This window comes from Ochotona curzoniae, unplaced genomic scaffold (genome assembly GCF_017591425.1).
Source record: "Ochotona curzoniae isolate NIBS_2020 unplaced genomic scaffold, NIBS_Ocur_1.0 scaffold_1037, whole genome shotgun sequence".
NCBI classification, from domain to species: Eukaryota; Metazoa; Chordata; class Mammalia; order Lagomorpha; family Ochotonidae; genus Ochotona; species Ochotona curzoniae.
The window spans coordinates 238,629-258,284 of record NW_024467083.1 but is presented as its reverse complement, the minus strand read 5'-3'; the positions used below and the strand labels follow the sequence as shown (position 1 = coordinate 258,284).

The 19,656-nt window shown below is 48.0% G+C and overlaps 1 protein-coding gene across 2 annotated transcripts; it reads right to left on the bottom strand.

Moving 5' to 3' along the window:
- Nucleotides 1–2,159: 2,159 nt before the first annotated feature.
- Nucleotides 2,160–19,205, bottom strand: LMO4 (LIM domain only 4). Of its 2 annotated transcripts, XM_040998826.1 has the most exons (6): nucleotides 19,113–19,205; nucleotides 18,389–19,081; nucleotides 15,307–15,545; nucleotides 8,059–8,155; nucleotides 7,569–7,724; nucleotides 2,160–2,956 (listed from the first exon to the last, which is right to left on the bottom strand). In XM_040998826.1, exons 3-6 carry the CDS (start codon nucleotides 15,540–15,542, stop codon nucleotides 2,948–2,950), a joined length of 498 nt encoding a protein of 165 aa, XP_040854760.1. In that variant the 5' UTR covers nucleotides 15,543–15,545; nucleotides 18,389–19,081; nucleotides 19,113–19,205; the 3' UTR covers nucleotides 2,160–2,947. The 2 variants fall into 2 exon arrangements, with proteins under 2 accessions (XP_040854760.1, XP_040854759.1); XM_040998825.1 differs by lacking the exons at nucleotides 18,389–19,081; nucleotides 19,113–19,205 and adding an exon at nucleotides 15,815–15,954.
- Between the last annotated feature and the right edge of the window lie 451 nt (nucleotides 19,206–19,656).

Genomic DNA, 19,656 nt, shown 5'->3' with positions numbered 1-19,656 from the left:
AGGGCTCTGCACCATTTGCTTTTGTTTCTAATCACACTTCCTGGGACTAGGGCCCATCTTGTTCCTAGATGCAGGTAGTATTAAGAACGACATCCATTGCATTGGCAAGCACCCTCTCAAACACCGTGGATGAAAGGGAATGCTCTTATGGATTCTTTTTTCCCCTAAGCCATGCTGGGGCTGGGGGAGGAAGTGCCCCACCATCACAGGCTCACGTCAGAGTAAACCTGAGTGTTTGGAGTAGCTTGCCATCCCCACACAGCATCCCCATTAGAGCTGGGTTTTATTGTTTGAAATGCCTCTGGTTTCAAGAAAGTGTTTTACCTAAAGCAAGACTACTACTTAAATATGTTCTATTGTATATTCATAGCTCCATTAGTCCTTCTCCAATTTAGCACATCAAAGAGAGGGCTTCATCACTGGCATGTGGATTATACTAACATGAATGACATTTGTAATCTTATAGGTCTGCAACTTAAGAAATGCTTTTAGAAGCTCATTACTGAATACGCAGCAGCGCTTGAGGAACCCGCCATATAACAGTTCATTTAAAGTCTGCAACGACCTCAGCCCCCTACCATCACTGAATGCCACCCCGTGGTTCTTACTCAAAGTCATTACCTATCTTCCTGAGATTTCTACTCTAGAGGGGCTGTGAGTACACATCTAAAAGAATAGGGAAATGGGGCCTAGTGCGATGGCCTGGTGGCTAAATCCTTACTTTGTATGCTGTGGGATCCCATGAGGACACTGGTTTGTGTCCTGGCTGCTCCACTTCCCTTCCAGCTCCCTGCTCATGGCTTAGGAAAATCAGTGGAGGACAGCCCAAAGCCTTGGTGCCCCGCACCCGTGTGGGAGACCTGGAAGAAGCTCCTGGCTCCTTGCTTCAGATCATCTCAGCTCCGATCAATGAAGCCACGGGGAAGTGAGCCAGCTGACAAGATCTTTCTGTGTCTCCTTTTATTTGTATATCTGCGTTTCCAATTAAAAAAAAAAAAAAACCCTAAAAAGGGAAAGATGTGCACAACATTTACCACCCCTCCCCTCATCATCACCAAGAATCCAAATTCCTTTAGAAAGTCGTTTTTTTTAAAAGGACATGTGTCGTTTGAACAACTCATGTTGCCCCGAGCCCCGGCCCAGAACTTTGGTAAAGTGCGCTGTGGAGTTGCGCAGTTGCCTGGGCTGTCAGCTGACATGAGCCAACAGGGATCTCTCTCAATAACCTACCCCTGTTCTCAAGTCTGTTAGAGGTGCTGTTCTGGAATCAGACAGTAAATGACATATTCAAAATAAAAGCAGAAGCAGTAGCACAAACACGTGTGGCTTATCAGCGTGTGATGGAAGCTGCTGTTCACCTGCCAACAGTGAGCTTCGCGGGAGAACAGCCCCGGCATCCAGGACTGCTTAGTTCCTCTGCACCTGGCTCCAACCATGGGTCCACCGATTCCTTTCCTCTGAACATCTCTCTGGGTGCTGCAGGCGCTTCCGTGGGATCCTCTTTGCCTAGCACTAACAACATTCTCAACAACACTAGTAAACATAATTGGAATCCTCTCCAGCAAACATATGGAAAGGCAGAGACAGAAGAGGAGGATAAGAGCAAAACAAACAAACCTTCCAGCAGATCACAAAAGCCTGAGTGCTCCCCAGAACACGGCTGCTCCAGGCAAGAAAGCTAGGACAGAGCCGGTCCCTAACAAACGTGGAGATGTGGTTTAGAGATGCTATGACTTTCCAAAGCTGTCAACTTGAAGGGAATGGGATGGCTGGGCCATATTCTTGAATATACTTCTGATCACTACCCAAGGCTCTCCTACTGAGAAAAAAGAATGAATGAAATCGCTCAAGAATCAAACAAGTGTTTATATATAAACAAAAGATTTGCTGCGATACAGCATGAAGTGGTACTGTTAACAGAATATTCTAAATGTATGAAAGGACTCCGTTAGAAACACTGCCTTGTACCCTTGCCAAAAATGGCACAGTTAAGTCATTTCCAGAATACCTTACTGGCTCAGAGTTAAATAAATATACACACCACCTTCTCCAACCCCTCAAATGCAAATTGAGCTAGTTATAGAACAACAAAGAAGCCAGAAATTTTTCCAAAATACAGATGAGAAAAAGCAGTGTTTAAACCCAAACTCCAATGCGTATTTTTCTTTTAAGTTTTTATTATTTAAATACACCATACTAGAGCAAATGTCTCTGAAAATATCACAAATAAAAGATTTTTTTTTTCTTCATTCAGCAAATTAGAAGTAGGGGGAAATTTCTACACAAGTAGCTGCTATGAGCCTGATTTTTTTTCCCATTTTTTCCCTTTTTTCATTCATTTATTTTTTAATCTTTGCCATGAGAGTAGCAACATTAGGACAAAAACACTTACATGCATACATACATTGTATTTTACAGAGATACAATAAAAGTGTTTGTGATAGAATATCACAAAAGCCACATCTCTTCTTTATCTCATGTTCGGTTTTGATTGAAACACGTTTCCTTACAACACTTAAATATACAAAGAGCAAATAGAATGTTGTTAAAGGTAAAACACAGGGTACAAACTCTGGCCAGTGCCCTGCTAATTGTTAATGAGGGTAGAAAGCAGATTTGAATGCTTCTTTTAATTAGCTTCATTAGTCATTTCCCTCCCCCCAAGCTCCCTCCCCCACCCCCCCCAAGATGTCCTCCGGTGGATCTTTTTTCATTTTCTCTACAGTCTCCCATTAGCCCAGGTTCATGGAGTCCTTAATGTTCATATTCAGTCATTTTAATACACCAATAAATGCGGGAAGGGCAATCAAGACTAAGAAGGTGCAATGGCATGGAGCTGGCACTGGTGCTAGCTACGGAGGTGACTTGTCTACTGAAGACACATGGGGTCCACCTGTGATGAACAAAATCTGAGATGAAGGCACGCATTCTGCATCACTCTGACCTTTTAGCAGACCTGCAAGACATAAAAATGGGCATCTTAGCTAAAATGCTAAATTGGAGAGATTGGAACCTCAAACACGACTGCTTTTGTCTCCCACACAGTCACTACTCTTGCATCAGATTACTGCCCAACTGTGACTTGACGGAGGTTCTCTATGCTACTTACCCCAGCAGCGAAGAGCTAAGGCATAGCATTTGCTGCAGCTTTATTGGCTGCAGACACTAAATGGACGTTCAGAAAGTTTCTGGTGCAAAAGTTCTACAATGCATTGCTGAACTTCGTTAAAAGCCACGCTGTTCTCTAAAAGGAATGCATTCTAAGTCTTGCCTAATGGTGGTTTCTAGGGTTCTTTAATCACAGGAATGTTCTTAGAAAAGTCCCAGTCCAGAAATTTTGGCTTAATATGTTCAACTGTGAAACCCTCTGGCAAGTTATTTCAACAGCCTGTGCCTGCATAGCCTCATCTTTAAAGTGGAGATGAATAAGACTACTATGATCAAGACTCCAGGCTTATGACGGAGCACGTTCAACAACGCTGCTGTCACTGTTAGTCAGATATTCCTGTGTGATTTGTATTCATCCACATGGGCCTTAACCCACAGGTAGGGGTGGGGAGAGAGAGACAGAGAGAGAGACAGAGAGAGAGAGAGTGTTGTGTGTGTGTAGAGACAGAAACATTCCATATGCAAATATGCGAATACTGTTTCTCAACGAATGTTCCAGTTAAGTCACTCTTACACAAATATTATACATATGAGAGGCAGTGTATGCAACATGTCCATGACCTGTGTAAAGAATGCAGTTCAAGGCAAGTCTAACTTCAGTATCTAGGTTAGAAATGTGACCACTCACACACTCATCACCAAAGTGAAGTAACATATTTTACGGTTTTATGGCTTTAAAATGATTTTGAGCTTCCTAAGGAGGAAGTTCTCCTGTCACCCTTTCCCTAACTTAACTAAAAGCCTGAAGACTATTAGGAACTGCAACCCCCCACTTCCAAGCTAATTAAAGTAGTGGAGGCTTAATTCCCTAGAGTGGAAGCTCAGTGTGAGAAAGGTAATTTGTCCAGAACAAAGATGCAGCAGCAGCCAGCAAGCATATTTAATAAATGAGCATCCAATGTCCTGCACGATGGACACACAGAACACCAATTACGTAACTACGGAGGAACTGCAGAGTGATCCGTAAACGACAAGGCTCACCAGCTTCTCCTCCGCCTGCGGAGATGTGATCTCACAGCCTTTTACAGAAAAGCACATAATTCTGGATGGCACCCTCATCCTTGTGAGCGGAAGAAAAAAATTCCAGAGCAGGCAGCAATCCACAAAGGAAAAAATTAGCCCCTTCCCTGGATTTACATAACGCTCTAGAAGGCAGGATTCTCCGGAGGCTAGCCAAACTTGCTTCAAGTGATACAGGCAAAACAACTGTGTAGCTCCGTGAACACCAGTGGCTTGAGATTTCAGACAATCTGAAATTTCAATCACTGTGTGATTTTAAAAGCTTAAGATGATTTTTTTCCCTCCGAATACACAAAAGCCAATGATGCAGAACAACTAACTATTATACACCCTTGACACAGGAAACAAATTTTAGGGGAATAAAAGTTCAAGCAGACCAGAGGATGGGGCCTACACATTCCATACAATTAACTGCTGTTAAAGAAGGCATGTACAAATAATCAACTCATTATCTTTTAAGCCAGAGGATGCTTGTCTATATTTACCAGCCATCATGCACTAAAAAATGTAATTGCTTCTGCGACTAGAAGGAAAACAGCCAAAGTAAGTGTCCAATTTTCCCTACCAAAAACATGGAGAACCAGAGAAAAGAAAACAATAAAACAGAGCTATTTGTCATTTCTCTCCTACTCATCGGAACAGAAATGCCACAAGGTTTTGGGAAGAGAATTTTAAAGCCTTCACTAGATCCAAAAAGCAGGTTACACTACACGAGCAAGTGTGTTTTCGTTACCTCTTGCCACTTGCCCTCTCATTTATATCTCTCTGGACTGTGTTTGGCTCACCCAAAACCTTTATTTACAAAAACTACCTTGTGAATCGACTGTGCTCTTTCTTGGTGAGCTGAGCACCAAGGGCAAAAATGTGAGACATGTATGCCAACAGGGAAATGTTCTTCATTAACCTTACCCCAAACACAGCTTCTCACCAACGGCTGACAAGAACATATCCTCAAGTTATTTTTCCTGAGGCCTCTGTAAGAGCTATTAATTTCTGAAGGCCACCTGCCCCTTTATTTTTTTGGCATCCACTATTAAAAATTCAGACACTGATAATTCATATGGGTTCATATTGGTTGTCTAAAAAATTAGACACTGGTCATTCGTATTGTTTGTGTAAAATATATTTTGGATTCTAACATGAACAGCCTACCCTTCCCATTAGACTTTAATGAGAAAGCACAACGCATGGAACCTCCTAAAGGCACAAACTTGGTTTTTTTTTTCCCTCTAATCTGTCTTCTGAGCAACTCTGAGTTGCTCTCACCTTGCCCTCAGCAGGCTGGCACTGCCACCCTCTGCTCGTGTTTTGAGGTACCCCTGGCCTGTACCAGTGCTTCACGCGCAGCTACAGTCCTCTCCCTCCTGCCTCCATCCTTGGGTTTGCACCAGGCTTACCTGGCTGAGCTCTTAACAACCATTTTGTATCCTTGGCTAAGCCAGGAGAAACGTGGTGTCAAACCAGCAGCAAACTCTGAGAGGTAACTTGGGGGAGAAACCAAGTTTTTACAATAAAGGTGTGGAGAAACAATCTATCATTTTATTCCCAGTTCTTCTTCAGGCTTTATTTGTTTTCACTACCAAGTTATCATCAGGAGGGTGAACTATCACCTCTGATTTCAAATGAGTATCTCAAAATCCTTGGTTTACCCATTCATTATTCTGCCCTTTGCTCGGTGGAGTCATTTCATTAGAATTCAAATAATCAAAAACTGGATTTATATCTCCTGGCATTCGTTAAATTAGTTTGCAATACCTCATCAGTGGGATGGGCTAATTTGCAAAAGAAAAAAAAATTTTAGTTTTAATCTTAAAGTGGTTATTCCCTGCAGCTTCTAACAGTAAATAAATACAAATGTACTTGTTTCCATGTAATTAACAACTACTTGATAAAAAAATGGAAAATACGTTTAAAATTACCCCATAAAATTAACTAAGGGAGAAGTATAGGCATTAAAATATAGCCGTGTAAAATTTTTAATGGCTCAAAGTTTGCAAATATTTGTCATTCCCCTCCACACACACAGAGCATTAAGAAAACGCATTACCGAAGACAAAAAAGGCTAATATTTTCCCCAGACTTTTGAAGCTTGCTGAATTCCTATTTGCAGATAAATGTTGTATTTTTTCCCCCGGATCCTTACAACAGACATTAATGAAGTTCCTATTGTAAATCCATAAAGAATTACCAAGTGAAGTGTGCACTTTTTGTTTCAATGCAATAACTCAGTGCTGTGTGATTGCCTGGGTTAATGATGAAAAAGTCAAACATACTATCAGAGCTGATGGAAAAATCTATCACCAATCTGAAATTAAAATTCATCTGTGGTCAATAAGATTTAATATCCATGCAAGTGGTGCTGTGAAGAGTAAATGAATCAATGTCATCAATACATAATCAGTATGAAATATGATGTGAATAAAATTATGCACACGAGTCATACATTTCACTCTTTTCTGGGCCAGTGTGGAATGAACAGTCTCTTAACTGAAGGTTGACAGTAATTGTTACAAATTAGGCACAGCAGTTATCAAAATGCACTCACTTGCATAGCTATAGGACTTATTAAGGAGATTAAAATAGATCTAAAACTACCTAGTCCTAGGGCTGCTGGACAACTGTTGGATCACCGATTTTCCCCTCCGCGGTGCCTTCTACCGTTATATGATTTGTATACTTGCATAATTTCCTCATTTCTAAATCTTGTCCAAAAACACTTTCAAGTTCTGGTTCAATAATTTTTAACAGAGCAATCAATGGTACAAAGGGATTTGCAGGGGCAAGAACTCGGCTTTAACAAAGTCATAACTTATTCAAATTCTGAACGATGACTGATCAACAAAACTGCACTCCTTTGGGATCACAGAACATTTAGTAAAACTGCTCTCCTAACAATAAAAGCACTATGAATGGGCTCGGAAGGCAGGCGTCCGGAAGGATACCGCTAACGCACAAATCATTCTCTCATGACCAAGACATTTATTCCCTCATCCTATCATAAACGTCCTAATTTTCCTGCTGTAAGAAGCTGTGACTTGGTGTTTCTCAACAGTAAGACGGTCACATGGGATAAACAACCACATTACCGGGGAGTTTTGCACACTGACCTTGATTCTGCATATGCTAAAATTTATGTTCAACATGGGGCAATCTACAAATAAACCCAACAGCAGGTGATATAATTTTTTTCAACTACACACTGTTCCCCACTTAATGAACGATCCTATTTCTGCACCCTCATCTGGATAAGAAGCAGTCTACATTTTTGTACCAGGTCACACAAAAACATAAGTACCCAGAAAACCTCCCCTGCTAAAGTGAAGAGGCTAGACCTTCCCACTCGATCTAATAAAGCCCATTAGTAATTGTTAGGTATTCACCTTCTGGTCTGGCAGTAGTGGATTGCTCTGAAGTGAATTCAAATGGCCATTGATGAGAGCTGTAGGTCTATCATGTTCACAAAATAAACTGCCATTGATGTAGTGAAACCGATCTCCCGGGACCAGGCGATTCCGGCAGGTAGAGCATGTAAAACACTGCAAGGGAAAAACAAGTACAAATTAAGTCTGGTTTGGGTCACGAGGCTATAACCTGTTTTTAAGCAGGTATCTGTCAAGTACAGGGCTACTTAGGGTTTAGTGTTTTTCTTCCTTTGACATGATTCTAGCCCAGTAAAGCAGAAACACAATGAATTGGATCAGAATGGAGAGAGGAAGAGAAATACCTGTGCACTCAGAAATGGGAGTGTGTGTGTGTGTGTGTGTGCGCGTGTACACCTGCAAGCATCACTGCTGTGGCTTGAGCAAACAGAGTTCTTGCTAAAGAAAAGGTACGATAGCTGCCAAGAGGGTGGAGGGGTGCCAGCACTACCTTAAGATGATAAACATTGCCTTGTGCCCTCATGACCAGCTCGCTTGCAGGAATCGATTGTCCGCAGGCACTGCAAGCTCCGCTATTCCCAAATAACCTGAAACAAAGCGAGACAGTTGACACTGGTGAGTCACAGCAAACCAGAGACCACCACTCCTAGTCTTGGTATCCGGCCTTCCCTTTGGCATGCACCCGACAAGAGGCTCAAGTTTTAGGCTCAGGCCTTACATTTTCTGAGCCATTTGTATCACCCAGGAAGAAAAATTCTTTTTTGGGGGGCTGGATGAGGACGTGGGGTGGGACAGCTAACTTCTGCCCTACGTCCAAGGAAGGGGATACCCCAGATTTCATGTGAATATTGACTAACACCTCTAGCAAATACAAAACAATTCTGTTCTACACACATTTGATCAGATTACTGGGCCCCCGTCATAAAAAAGATACAATTCATGACTGGAGTTTAAATGTATTGTGTCCTTGAAATTATATGAAGAACTCTTTTGTACTTTAATCATATCTCGAGATATGAGTCATCAAAAGGGTTAAGAGGATTTGATTGTATATCTAAGAAGACATCATGCTCAGTGTATTGAAACTCCCGTAAAGCTCCGTCGGTGCAGGCTTTCCATTAGAAACTCTGTACTATCCAGGTTGATATATAATGTGTATGGGTTAACCTTTTCAATCATGGTGTCAACACTTAAGATTTGCCTCTGCTCATCTCTTTCATCCTAACCTTCTCTCTCTCTTGATAATGAAATGCTTGCTCCAACTTCCCTCTATCTGCTCCTGAGTCCACAATTTAGATTACTTCATCTCTGCTAGCAACAAACTGAATGAAATTTCGATTTGAGCAGAAAGTAATTTACCGGGATCTGGACCCATTTGTCATCATATCTCTCTGGGTGTTTGCTGTATCACTGCAGTTTTCCTATGCAATCAAATGAGACCACAACATCTGCCATGGGGGGAGGAGGGGGAGAAGGAAAGGGCTGCAGAGGAGGGGAACGCTGGAGGAAGTGTGCTGTGCACAGGGGGAACAGACACACAATTCCTCACAGCCTTCTCCAGGCACAGCGGAATATTCTAATGACTAGGGAACTTTGGCTCTTATGGAATCCGTAGACTCAGGCCGGGAAGCTTTATTTGCTTTTGGGTTTCCCTCCTTGATATCCACAAATATTTATTAAACAGACCAAAACGATTTCCCACTGCAGGGTGAGAGTGGGACAAGCGAGCAGGGTCGCAGAGGCACTTTGCATCGACGACAAACAAAGTAATGGCACTAACAAATGAACATACTGGTGTCATAATAAATATTAATATTTGCGCTTCCTCCTTCACCAAATAAAGACATAAAGCGCCGTCTGTGTCAGATCCGAAGACGTGTTCCTATAGAACGTCCCGTAATCTGAATGACTGTGGCATGCCTCTATATAAAAATAATTGCTTTGAGTTTTCAGAATCTGGTCTTGCAGAAGAGGCTTGTCATGTTCAAACTACTAATTTGCTGTCGCCACTTTATTGAAAATAGCCTGTAAGTTGTTATTAAATGTATCGACTGAACGACAGGGAGAGTAGTAAAACTGCCCCTTAAGATGGCTTTTAATAGGAAGCCTGAGAAACAAATTTTGCAGCAGCATCGATTTGAAGAGTTCAATCAAAACTCCATTTCAAAACTAATTAGTCTGAGATCCACGACACATTGACACGTTCTCGCAGATTCAGAACAGTTACAGAAAGCAAGCTGAAATAATACACTGTCAGGAGCTCCAGCCGCAGGTCCCCACCAACCCGGGGCTCAGGCCTTCCTAACCAGCACCCTGGGAGGACCCGGACCAGGGCCTCGTGGAGGCTCAGCTAGGGCGCTGCGGCTGTGGCGGGGGGGCCTTCGCAGAGGGGCAGGGAGGCCAGAGAACCACTGGAGCAGGGGAAGCAGTTTATGGAAACTGCTGAGACTATTTCAATCCCCAACAGGGATACCAAATTCAAACAATTCAGGGAGGGAGGAGAAAATACAAAGTGAAAAGTCTATGTGGCTGAGGGAGGATTAAAGGGGGATGGGCAGAGGGCATGGGGTTAGAATCCTACCAGAGCTAAGGAGCGAATACCCTCTTAGAGCAACACAGAAGTATTTTAATGGACAACAGTCTATAATTATGGCCGCCGCTACCAACAGGTATACGGTGACACTCCATCTCCAAAATACCCTTTCACAGTACTGATCTGATTACCCAGCCTAAGTGTTCATTTATTTAACAATCCACCCTGAGTAAAGTCGGCTGTATGTCTTCACCATCTAAGTGTATCTTAATAATCAGGGCAGCCCGTCTATAATCCAAAGGCTTTTCATGGATCTTTATTTTCTCCAGCACTGCTTTCACAACCTGTCAGAGAACAATCAGCCACAAAACGGTGGGATTCCTAAAGTGTCCAAAATTATAGTTCCCAAGTTTGAAAATGACCGTGATCTGCCAGGGTTGATGTGCTGCCGGAGTTTAAGATCTTTTTCCTGTCTCCAGCTTCCAGGCTGCCTCAGAGCAGAACTTGCACGTACACACACACTCTGATCCCCCTGTACCAGGGCAAGGCTACCATTAGAATTCCACCCTATTCTTCCTGAAAAGTTGTGTGTGTGTTTTTACAACGTTTCTGTGCGCTGGAGAGTTAATTATCTAACCAGGGGGACTGTCCAGGACAGTGTTTGATTTAAAAGGCTAGAGGCTTTAGGTGCTCAATTAAGTAGCTATCGGTCTCAGACTGGACTATAATGGGCTCTTTTCTCTTTAACTCAAGCAACCGGGAGATATACCCCAGGTCAGGCTAATTAAAGCCAGGGGAGTCTTTAATTGTGATGACAGAATTGGTTTCAGTTTCCTTTCTTTGGGTCCTCAGCCCAAGAAGGTCGTTAATATTTCAGCATTTAGGCAATGCAATCAATCACAAACATCAGGAGGTTCCTTATATGGGGAAAAGGGAAGAGATGGGAAGAAATCCCACCAAACCTCTGCACTTGAAAGGTGGGGAACACCCCAGCATGCTGAGTCCAGCAGGCAACCACCCGCCCCCCCAGCTCCAACTTTCCTTGTCGACATTAGGAAACAGACAGCAGGTCATATTTTTGGTTTAGTATCAACGCCTAGCATCGCCCAGTAACTTTCAGTGGCCGATGGGTGGGCCTATTTTACACTGCATTATGACTTTCAGCAGAATCCACACGCTACAGAAAGCGACTAGGCTGTGTATTCTAAACTGCTTTCAGGCAAGCAGAGACACTTTCTCTAAGAGTGCTGGCTGAAAGGTATACATTTGTACCTGCAAGTAAATATCAGCAACCTATCTGAGGAGAAAAATGCACATCCATAGCTACTGATCCAGAAGCAATTGGTTTTCCAGCAGGATCCTATATTTAATCTAAATTCTGCGCCAGCTATATTAAATGTAACAAAGAAATGCAACCCAGAAATTATGCCTGGAGCCAAGTCCATTAAAGGTACTTCGCAATAACTAGAGACCAAGCACCTTAAAAGCACCAGAAGCTATTGATACTTCAGAGGGGGGCTGTGCATAATCGCATCGGCTGCATTAGAGAGGGGAGGGAGGGGGAAAAAAAAAATCAGCCAAATTACGCTTGGTTAATTCAGAGTAACAGATCTGCCCCCAAGTGAATTGGAGGCCTTGAATTAATTCTGTTATGACAAATCAAGATAAACGTTCCCCCTAAATTGCATGCGATTTAATTAATTTTTGAGATCCTGGATTTTTTTTCCTAGCTAATAGTTCACATGCTCCTGTGCTGTCATTGTGCTTGAGTGGGCAGACTTCAAAGTGATATTAAATAACCAACTATTAGATTTACCTAGCACGTCCTATTGGAAAAGTGCCATTTAATTACCTAGCCTGTTCAATTAAAGGGACAGCATTCTCTGAATATAGCAGCTTGCTGTTGATTACCAGGGAAATGAACTCACTGCCTGGCGGCGCCTCCATTCCTGACACTACCCCCTCCCCAAACACACCCACCCGCCCCGGACCCCTCCCCGGCCGCGCGGTGCTCGGCGCGGCTGCGGGCGCCACGTGAGCCGCCCGAGCGCAGCCTGCTCGCCGGCCTCCCGCCCTGCGCTCGCCCCCTCGTGGGCCCGAGGCCGCTGGCCGCCCGGCCCGGCTCCTCGGCGGCCCGGCTCCTCTCCAGGGCAGGGGCCGGGCCCAGCGAGGAAGGGCTGGCCCGCGACCGCCACCCGGGCTTCCTGCGCGCTTCCTCGCCCTCCCCCGACCTGCAGCCCCACCCGTCGGTCCCCCAACTTCCTTCTCGAGGCTGCACTTTCCGCGCCAGTCTCGGGGCCCGCGGAAGGGGGGCTGGAGCGAGGAGTTGCTGAAGCTGCTCGGTGGCGCTGGGGCGCAGCTAAGGGGTCGGACGCGGGGGGCTGCGGGGGGCTGCACGCGGCCAGCGGGAAGGCTCGGCCGACTCTGGTGAGGTGGCGGTGGGGGGGCGGCAAGGCGGGCGGGCCTGGGTCCCTTTAAGATCCACCCTCCCCCTGCTCTCCACACCCCCTCCTCCCGCCTTTCCCTCCCTCTCTTAGAGGCCAATTTTGTTAATTAAATGTTTTGTTTGCGACGCAGCTCTCATTCATTGCGGACACGTCATTCGGAGCAGATCTAAGCCAGAGACCAGATCTCATTAGATAAAGCCCATCAGAACTAAGAAAATGGAGGAGCCACTAATTAAAGCTTTTAATTGTGCGGATTCGCTGCTGCAAGGCAGCCGCTTTATCTGAAATCTTGGAGGAAGAGACGGCAGAAGGCAGCGGCTCTGCCTGGTCGACACTTGGCCGCGGAGGGGGAGGGGACTGGGGGTGAACGCCCCCCCAAAACACAAACACATACACCTCGGATGCCCCCCAACCCTCGTCCTGACCGGGCGGGCCTCTCCCAGCTCCTCCCGCAGCTTTTTAGGCACATCATGGTGCTTTCAAAAAAGCCACAACCTCGAAGTCAGACAGTTTAAAAGCCCCTTAATAAATCACTCTGTGGTCCTAGCCAGGACCCCAGGGGTCTCCTTCACCTGGTGCCTGGCGAACCGAGCATTTCACTGCTGAGAATCTGTGGGAATGAAAGCTCCTCCAACAAGTGGAGTTGGCGCTCCAGGAGCAGAGAGGAAGAGCAAGGCAGATGCTATGGACCACCTCCCACCCCTGTGGCACCTTGCTGGACAGAGAGAGAGAATGTGTGTGTGTGGTGGGGGGTGTGTCAACACAGGACCTGTAAGATCTCCCTCTCAGTAGCTGCGGAGCCTTGAAGGCCAGGATCAATTTGGTACTGAACTAGAACACAGCTCTCCTGGATGGGGCTCAGCATGACATCCTACATGACTACAAATTCAGGCAAGCTCCGGTCCTGGCTGCATCAGGTGCAGGAGAACACCAAGGAAGCACTGACTTGTGGCCCCAAGAACAGGGAAAGGAATGGTCTCAGGATTCCCAGGAAGCCGTTTGCCTCAACTTGTCCCTAAGGGAATGCAGTGGACCCATCTTTTTAATTAGTGGTAATTTTTTTTGAAGGCACTTGGAGAGAAGATGAAGCTGAACCCTGTACCACTCCCCCAATCTCAACTGCCCCTGCCCATCTTCCCACTTCAAACAGCCCTCCTTCCTGACCACAGTTTCACTATTTAATTACAATACTGTGTCTGCTGAAAGGACCAGAAGGCACTGCACCCAAGATCCTCCTGCTTTCCCAACACTCATTTCTAGAAGAACACTTAGTGGAATTAATACAACCATCTTAATGTAGAAGCCAAAGCCCTCTCCCTTCCAGCAGTTCTCTCACTTGACTGATACAGGATCCCAGCGAGGTGGACACAAGGTGCTCTGTGAGTCTAACCACATGCCACTTGGCTGCATCCTTCCACACGCTGGCAGATCCCCGCTGGACTCAGGCCTCTACTACACTGGGATCTTGGGCAGGGCGAGGGCAAGCGCGATGCAGCTAAACTTGGAGCAAATCAGTAACTGATTTCCCCATGCTGCAGAAAGAACAAAAATCTCTACTTGTTACCATCAATAAAAAGGTGTAGAAAGGAGCTTTACGTACAACGAAATTCTCCTTTAAAGTGTGCGGGTGTCGCATCAACGGTGTGCGGGGGGTGGTGTTTTATTTTTTTAATTACTGGATGTTGAAACAGAACACCTCTTAGAAGCATTCATGTGCATCAGTCTATCAAGCCATTTACTCAAATTAAATGTGTAATCCTTCAAATGCCTCCTTTCAAATTAATGAGTTTAAGTAGCTTGAGTTCACCTGAAAAGATCCTATAGGCACCTGACCTCCTGAATTCTTTCCATTAATTGCACTGAAACTAGTTGGAAAAGACTGCTTACACAGACATATGAATGTTCCTATACACTGCTTTAAAATGCAAGATTAGTATAACTCTATAGCCTCTTTTTCTAAATTTGCTTTGGGAATCAAGGGCAGCGATACAAATGGCAACAACAACAAAAATACCCCCAAACCTGAACATTCTTTAATTGGAAAAAAACACAACTGCCAGTTCCCCATCGCAAACCACACACTAACACAGAGCACTCCCAGGCTGCGCGTCCCAGCACGGAGGGAAGCACTACCGCTAGGCTTTGGTTTGGGGTTTTGTTTTGTGCTTTGCTATAAAAAGAATTACAAGTGTTTAAGCTGATGGGCAATCAGCATTTTTCACAGGGAGCACAAAGAATGAGTCACAGCTTTTCAAACCTAAAAAAGTTTAAAGGTGCTTATGTAAATACCATAATTAGCTATCACTACAGACAAATAATTTTTCACTACAGGTTTCATTTTAAAGCCAACCTTTTGTCTCCGGGATTTCTCTGGAAGTCCCTGACCTTGCTTGCAGAACACAGCCTAACTCCCACTTGAAACGTGTCTAAGCAGCCTGAAGTCCCGCACGAGGCTGACCACACACAATTCTGGCCTAGAATGCAGGTGGCAGGCCGGCGGCACACCTATGGGCAGCCTTTACCTACGGTGGCAGTTGCCATGAACCTGTCACCAAATGCTGGAGGGAGGGGGAAGACTCCCACGTGCTTCCTGAAAGCCCTCCATCCAGCTAATCCAAAGGCGTTTAGGGCGCAGGCTGCAGGTATGCCCAGGGTGGGGAGCGCTCCTTTCCTTCAGCCCCCTGTAAGGTAGCCTTTTGGCCTGGCCGTGGCTGTGCCTGCCCAGCTTGGGGAAGGGAAAAGTAGCAGAAAGTCTTACCTAATGTAGTCATTTCTGCAGAGGATCATGCCGCTCTTCGTGTAACAGGACGTGCCGATGTCGCCCAGCTGTGCCTGGCAGCAGGAGCACTTGAGGCACCGGCTGTGCCAGTAGCTGTCCATGGCATAGAGCAGAAAGCGGTCCGCAATCTTGCCCCCGCAGCCTGCGCACCGCTTCCAGGAGAGGGAGCCGGCCGTCACCGGGGGCGGCTGCGAGCTGCTGCCCGGGTTCACCATGATCTGCAGAGGGCGGGAAGGGAATATGAGTGAGTGCGAGAGAGATGGAGAGAGAGATGAAGATGAAGGGGGGGGGGGGAGGAGAGGGAGGGGGAGGGAGAGAGAGAGAGAGAATGGACGACCAAAAGTTAGTAAACGCCAGCAGACAGAGTAGGCTAGCGTCTTCCCCTCCTCCCCTCGGGGCTGCTGGAAGGAAGCGGCCGGGCAAGGGCGGGAAGCAGGATGGGGGAGAGGGAAGGAGGGAGGCTCGCCGGCAGCAGCCGCCTGTTTACTTTTCTCAAGCTTTGTTCTGGGGCCACGAGCTCCTCGCAACTTTGCTGCGCTCGCCCTGCTGACAATCGCAGCTCGGGTACTGTCAAAACTCGGCGAGCCTGGCCGCGCCGTGCGCTCCACCCCTCGCGGCGCCTCCCCCGGCGCCGCCCGCCCGCCTCCCAGCAAATGAGGGTCAAACCCACCCACCGCCGCGCCCGGCCCCTCCCCGGCCCCCGCCGAGCCCCGCGAGCGCGCTGGGGGAGCCACGTTCTTTCCCCAGCTCCTGCCCGGGAAGTGCAGCTGCAGTTCCCAAGTTGCAAAGAGGAGGGTTTTCCGAAAGGGACGGCGGGGAGGCAGCGGCGCAGGGGCGGAGGCGAGCGTGGAGGTGGGAGGGGAGGCACGGTGGGGCTGGGGGTGGGGGGAGTAGCGGCGTGTAAAGTTGCGAAACTGGTTTTTCGTATTTCAAACAGCACCTTTCACATGCCATTGTGGTGACCGCCATCTCCCATTATTGTTCCAAATCTCATTTCATTTTGAAGATCAGTGAGTGTTTTCTCTGGGTTTTCAGGACACAGGCAAGAATAATAGATCATTGAACTTTAGGATGCCTGTTAACTTCCTATACAAACACTCTCCACTTTGGTCTCACTAATCTGCCCTTGATCAGCAATTTAAATGCTAAAGCTTTGTTCCTCCGAGGGGGGTGGGGGGCGGTGCGTGCAGATAATACGTGAGGAGGCACTATTAGGGGGATGCACAAGTTAAACTGGAGCCAATCCTGCTGTCACCAAAAACTGCTTTTAAAAATTCCCCCCTCTTCCAAATGCATGCCGCAGGAGAAGCAACTGGAGTATAATATAGGAATCAATTTATAAAGCTTAGCCTAAACCGATTAATTTGTTGCCTCCAATCCTGAGTCCAATAAAGTCCCAGTGTTCCTCGGTCACTTATTCCATAAAAAGATCAAGTTATTTACTGCCAATTAAGCAGCCTGTTTTGTCTTTGTCCTGGGTAAGCCCGGACTGTGGGCTTCCCCCGGCTCCAGGCTAGCTGCTGGAGACCTTCAGCTGATCCCTCTGAGGGGACAGGGCGAACTTCCCCTGTCCCCGGCCCAAGTTGGCCGCTGCAAAGGAGCAAGGGAGAGGGAACCAAAGGAGGACTTGGGTTCCTTAAATAGGCCGATTTTAAACACATTTCCTCTGAAAGAGTCCCGGAACGTGTGTCCAGCGACCGCACAATAAACCAGAATAAGAACTGCACCAATTAAGCTGTAACAAAACCCTGCGACTTTGGAAACAGGACCACTCTAAAACCCATTAGCATTGCATTTATCCGAATGCATCATACCTTTATGTAAATTGATTTATCTGATGCATTTACTCGAGGAATTGCTTTTTGTTACAATTTCAGCCCTAACCCAAATGAATCTGCATTTCCTGCCCTGGGTCTTTAAACTGTTCCCTCCCCTCAACGCCCCCCCCCAACACACACACACACACACACACACACACACACACACACACACACACACTGTATTAAAGGCTCGGAATTCCTTCTTAAAAGGGGAGAGGGAGGGAGAAGATTCAAGCTCTTCCCCACCCCCCTCATTGGTGAGAGGTAAATATATATATGTATATATTTTTTGAAAAGGAAACATTACACTGAGAAAAGCGTCCAGTAACCCCATTAGCTAAAGCTCTTAAGGACAAGCAATACCTTAATGCTGATTAAATCTAAAAGAGATGAATCAAGACGACTGACCAGAAACTGACTCCCCTGATAACTAAGGACGGGCCCTCATCAAGTTTCATTTAGAGTTGGAAAAAAAAAAAAAAAAGAAAGCTTTTAAGTTAAATAGGCTTATACTCTAGTAATTACATAGCCAAGCAATTTAGGTCCTGGGAGTCAGTGAAATAGAAAGCAGAGCTGGCAGCTAGAGGCAAAATCTGCCCCCCCTTTAACGTCTCTGGTGTTTTTTAATGGAGACCAAGGGAGGGACAAACGTAGCGCTGGCAATTTGTAGTACAAAAATGGATGCTTAATTCATGTCTTGATTTTAATTAGGTGATTCACCGGATTTCTCCTGGATTGGAACAAAAGACTTATAAGCCAAGAGGAATTTTTTTTTTAAGACTCAGCGATACCTCATCCTGGTCACTTAGCTTCTTTGCGCCACTGTTTCGAAAATCGTGCTTCCCAGAAGGGGGAGTGGGTCGTGACCACCCCCACCCCTCAACACACTACTTCTCACACTTAGACCCTCATCAAAGCAACACCCCCCTCCTCCCGCGCCTTCCCCGTTAGGACCTGCGAACGTCCCCACCCCCTCCAGGGTCCCCGGCAGCCCGGTCTCCAAGAGGAACCCTTTTGTAAGCCGGAGCCGCCACAAAGCGGGCGGCCCGGGGCTGCCCTCGGTGCCCTCGGCGCCGGCTCGCAGGCCTGCCTCGCTAGTTTCGGACTCGCGCATTATCTACGCCGACGTATTGTTTACTTGCAATTTGGGACGGTCAGGGGAAGGGAGCCAAAGAAAACAGCCCGGGTCCGAGCGGGCCCCCCTCCTGGAGGCCTCCCCGACTCTCCGGCCGCCCCCTTACCTGCTTCTCCCCTACACTGCGAGACTGCGGGCGGCGGTGGCGACGGGCGAGCGGAGCCGCTCGGCTTCCAGGCTTAGGGGCGCCTCGGCCGGCGGCGCGCAGGGAGGGAGGGAGTTTTCGCAGATGCAGGAAAGGGGAGGAGGGGGCTGAGGGCGGCCGGGTGTTTGTTGTTGTTGCTGTTGTTGTTTTTTAATCGCGCAGCTTTGGCGCTGGGTTGGGGAGCCCCGGCGTAAAGTGGCAGGCGGCCGGGAGCGGAGAAGTGTCAGTCCGGGCGCTCGTCCTTCTCGTCCACCTCCCGGCTGCGCTCGAGCAGCTGCAGGAAGCCCTCGGCCCGCGCGGCGCGGCTGGAGGCGCGGCGCAGCGGCAGCAACTGCTGCAATCGCTGCTGCAAGTTTGGCAATGTGGCTTCACTTTGTATACGCCCCCGCCCCCGCCGCGCTCCGCCCGCTCCTCCTCCTCCTCCTCCGCCGCCGCCTTCCTCCCTCCCGCGCGCCCGCCCGCCTGCTCGCCCGCCCGGGCTGGCGGCGGCGGCGGCTCGGCCGCACTCCCCTGCACCTCCGGCCGGGAGCCGCCGCACGCAAGCACGGCCCCGGGAGCGGCCGGCGGCTCGGCGCGGGGGGCTGCGGGGGGCTGCGGCCGGCCGGGCCCGGGCGCGCTGGAGCCTGCGCCGCTGCCCCGGGGGGCTGCTGCTGCCTGCGCCGCTGCCCGGCTCGGCTCGGGGGGCCCGGCTCGGCTCGGGGGCGGCGGCGGCGGCGCGGGCCTCTAGCCGGCTCGCTCGCTCCCTCCGCGGCGCTTCCACATGTGTTACTGACAGAGCAGAATTCCAACTACTCCCCGGCTCTGCCGCCGACGTCAGCGACCCTCAGCCACTGGGCGGCCGGATTGTTCAGGCGGAATAATAAAACCTGCCAATCCGGGGGAGGACAAAGGGATGACTGCAAGGAGTCTCGCGGGGCGGGGGGGAGCGAGGCGGGCGGCGGAGCGGCCCGGGCCCGCCCGAGGACCGGGAGTCCGGCGGGGAGAAGGGAGCGGGCGCCCCGTGCCCGGGGGACCGTGGCGCGCTGCGCTCCGCGAGGCCGGGAGCCGAGGCGCGCGCACCGCACCTGCCCCCGGTGCGCGCGGTCGCCGTGGTCCCCACCCGCTCATCCCTCGGGGCGTGCCCGTCCCGGGGAGACCTTTAGGAACTTACTGCATGTCTTTCTTAGACGTGGGCTCTTTCTGTTTAGGGAAAAAAAAAAAAAAAGTCGGTGGACTGACTCCCCTCCCCC

Excerpts from the sequence above, each read along its gene's own strand:
- LMO4 (XM_040998826.1), bottom strand. The coding sequence starts at position 15,542 with ATGGTGAACCCGGGCAGCAGCTCGCAGCCGCCCCCGGTGACGGCCGGC. Across the intron at positions 8,156-15,306 it reads TGCAGAAATGACTACATTAG|GTTATTTGGGAATAGCGGAG; the intron begins GTAAGACTTTCT and ends GCTTTGTTTCAG. Across the intron at positions 7,725-8,058 it reads GCAATGTTTATCATCTTAAG|TGTTTTACATGCTCTACCTG; the intron begins GTAGTGCTGGCA and ends TTTCCCTTGCAG.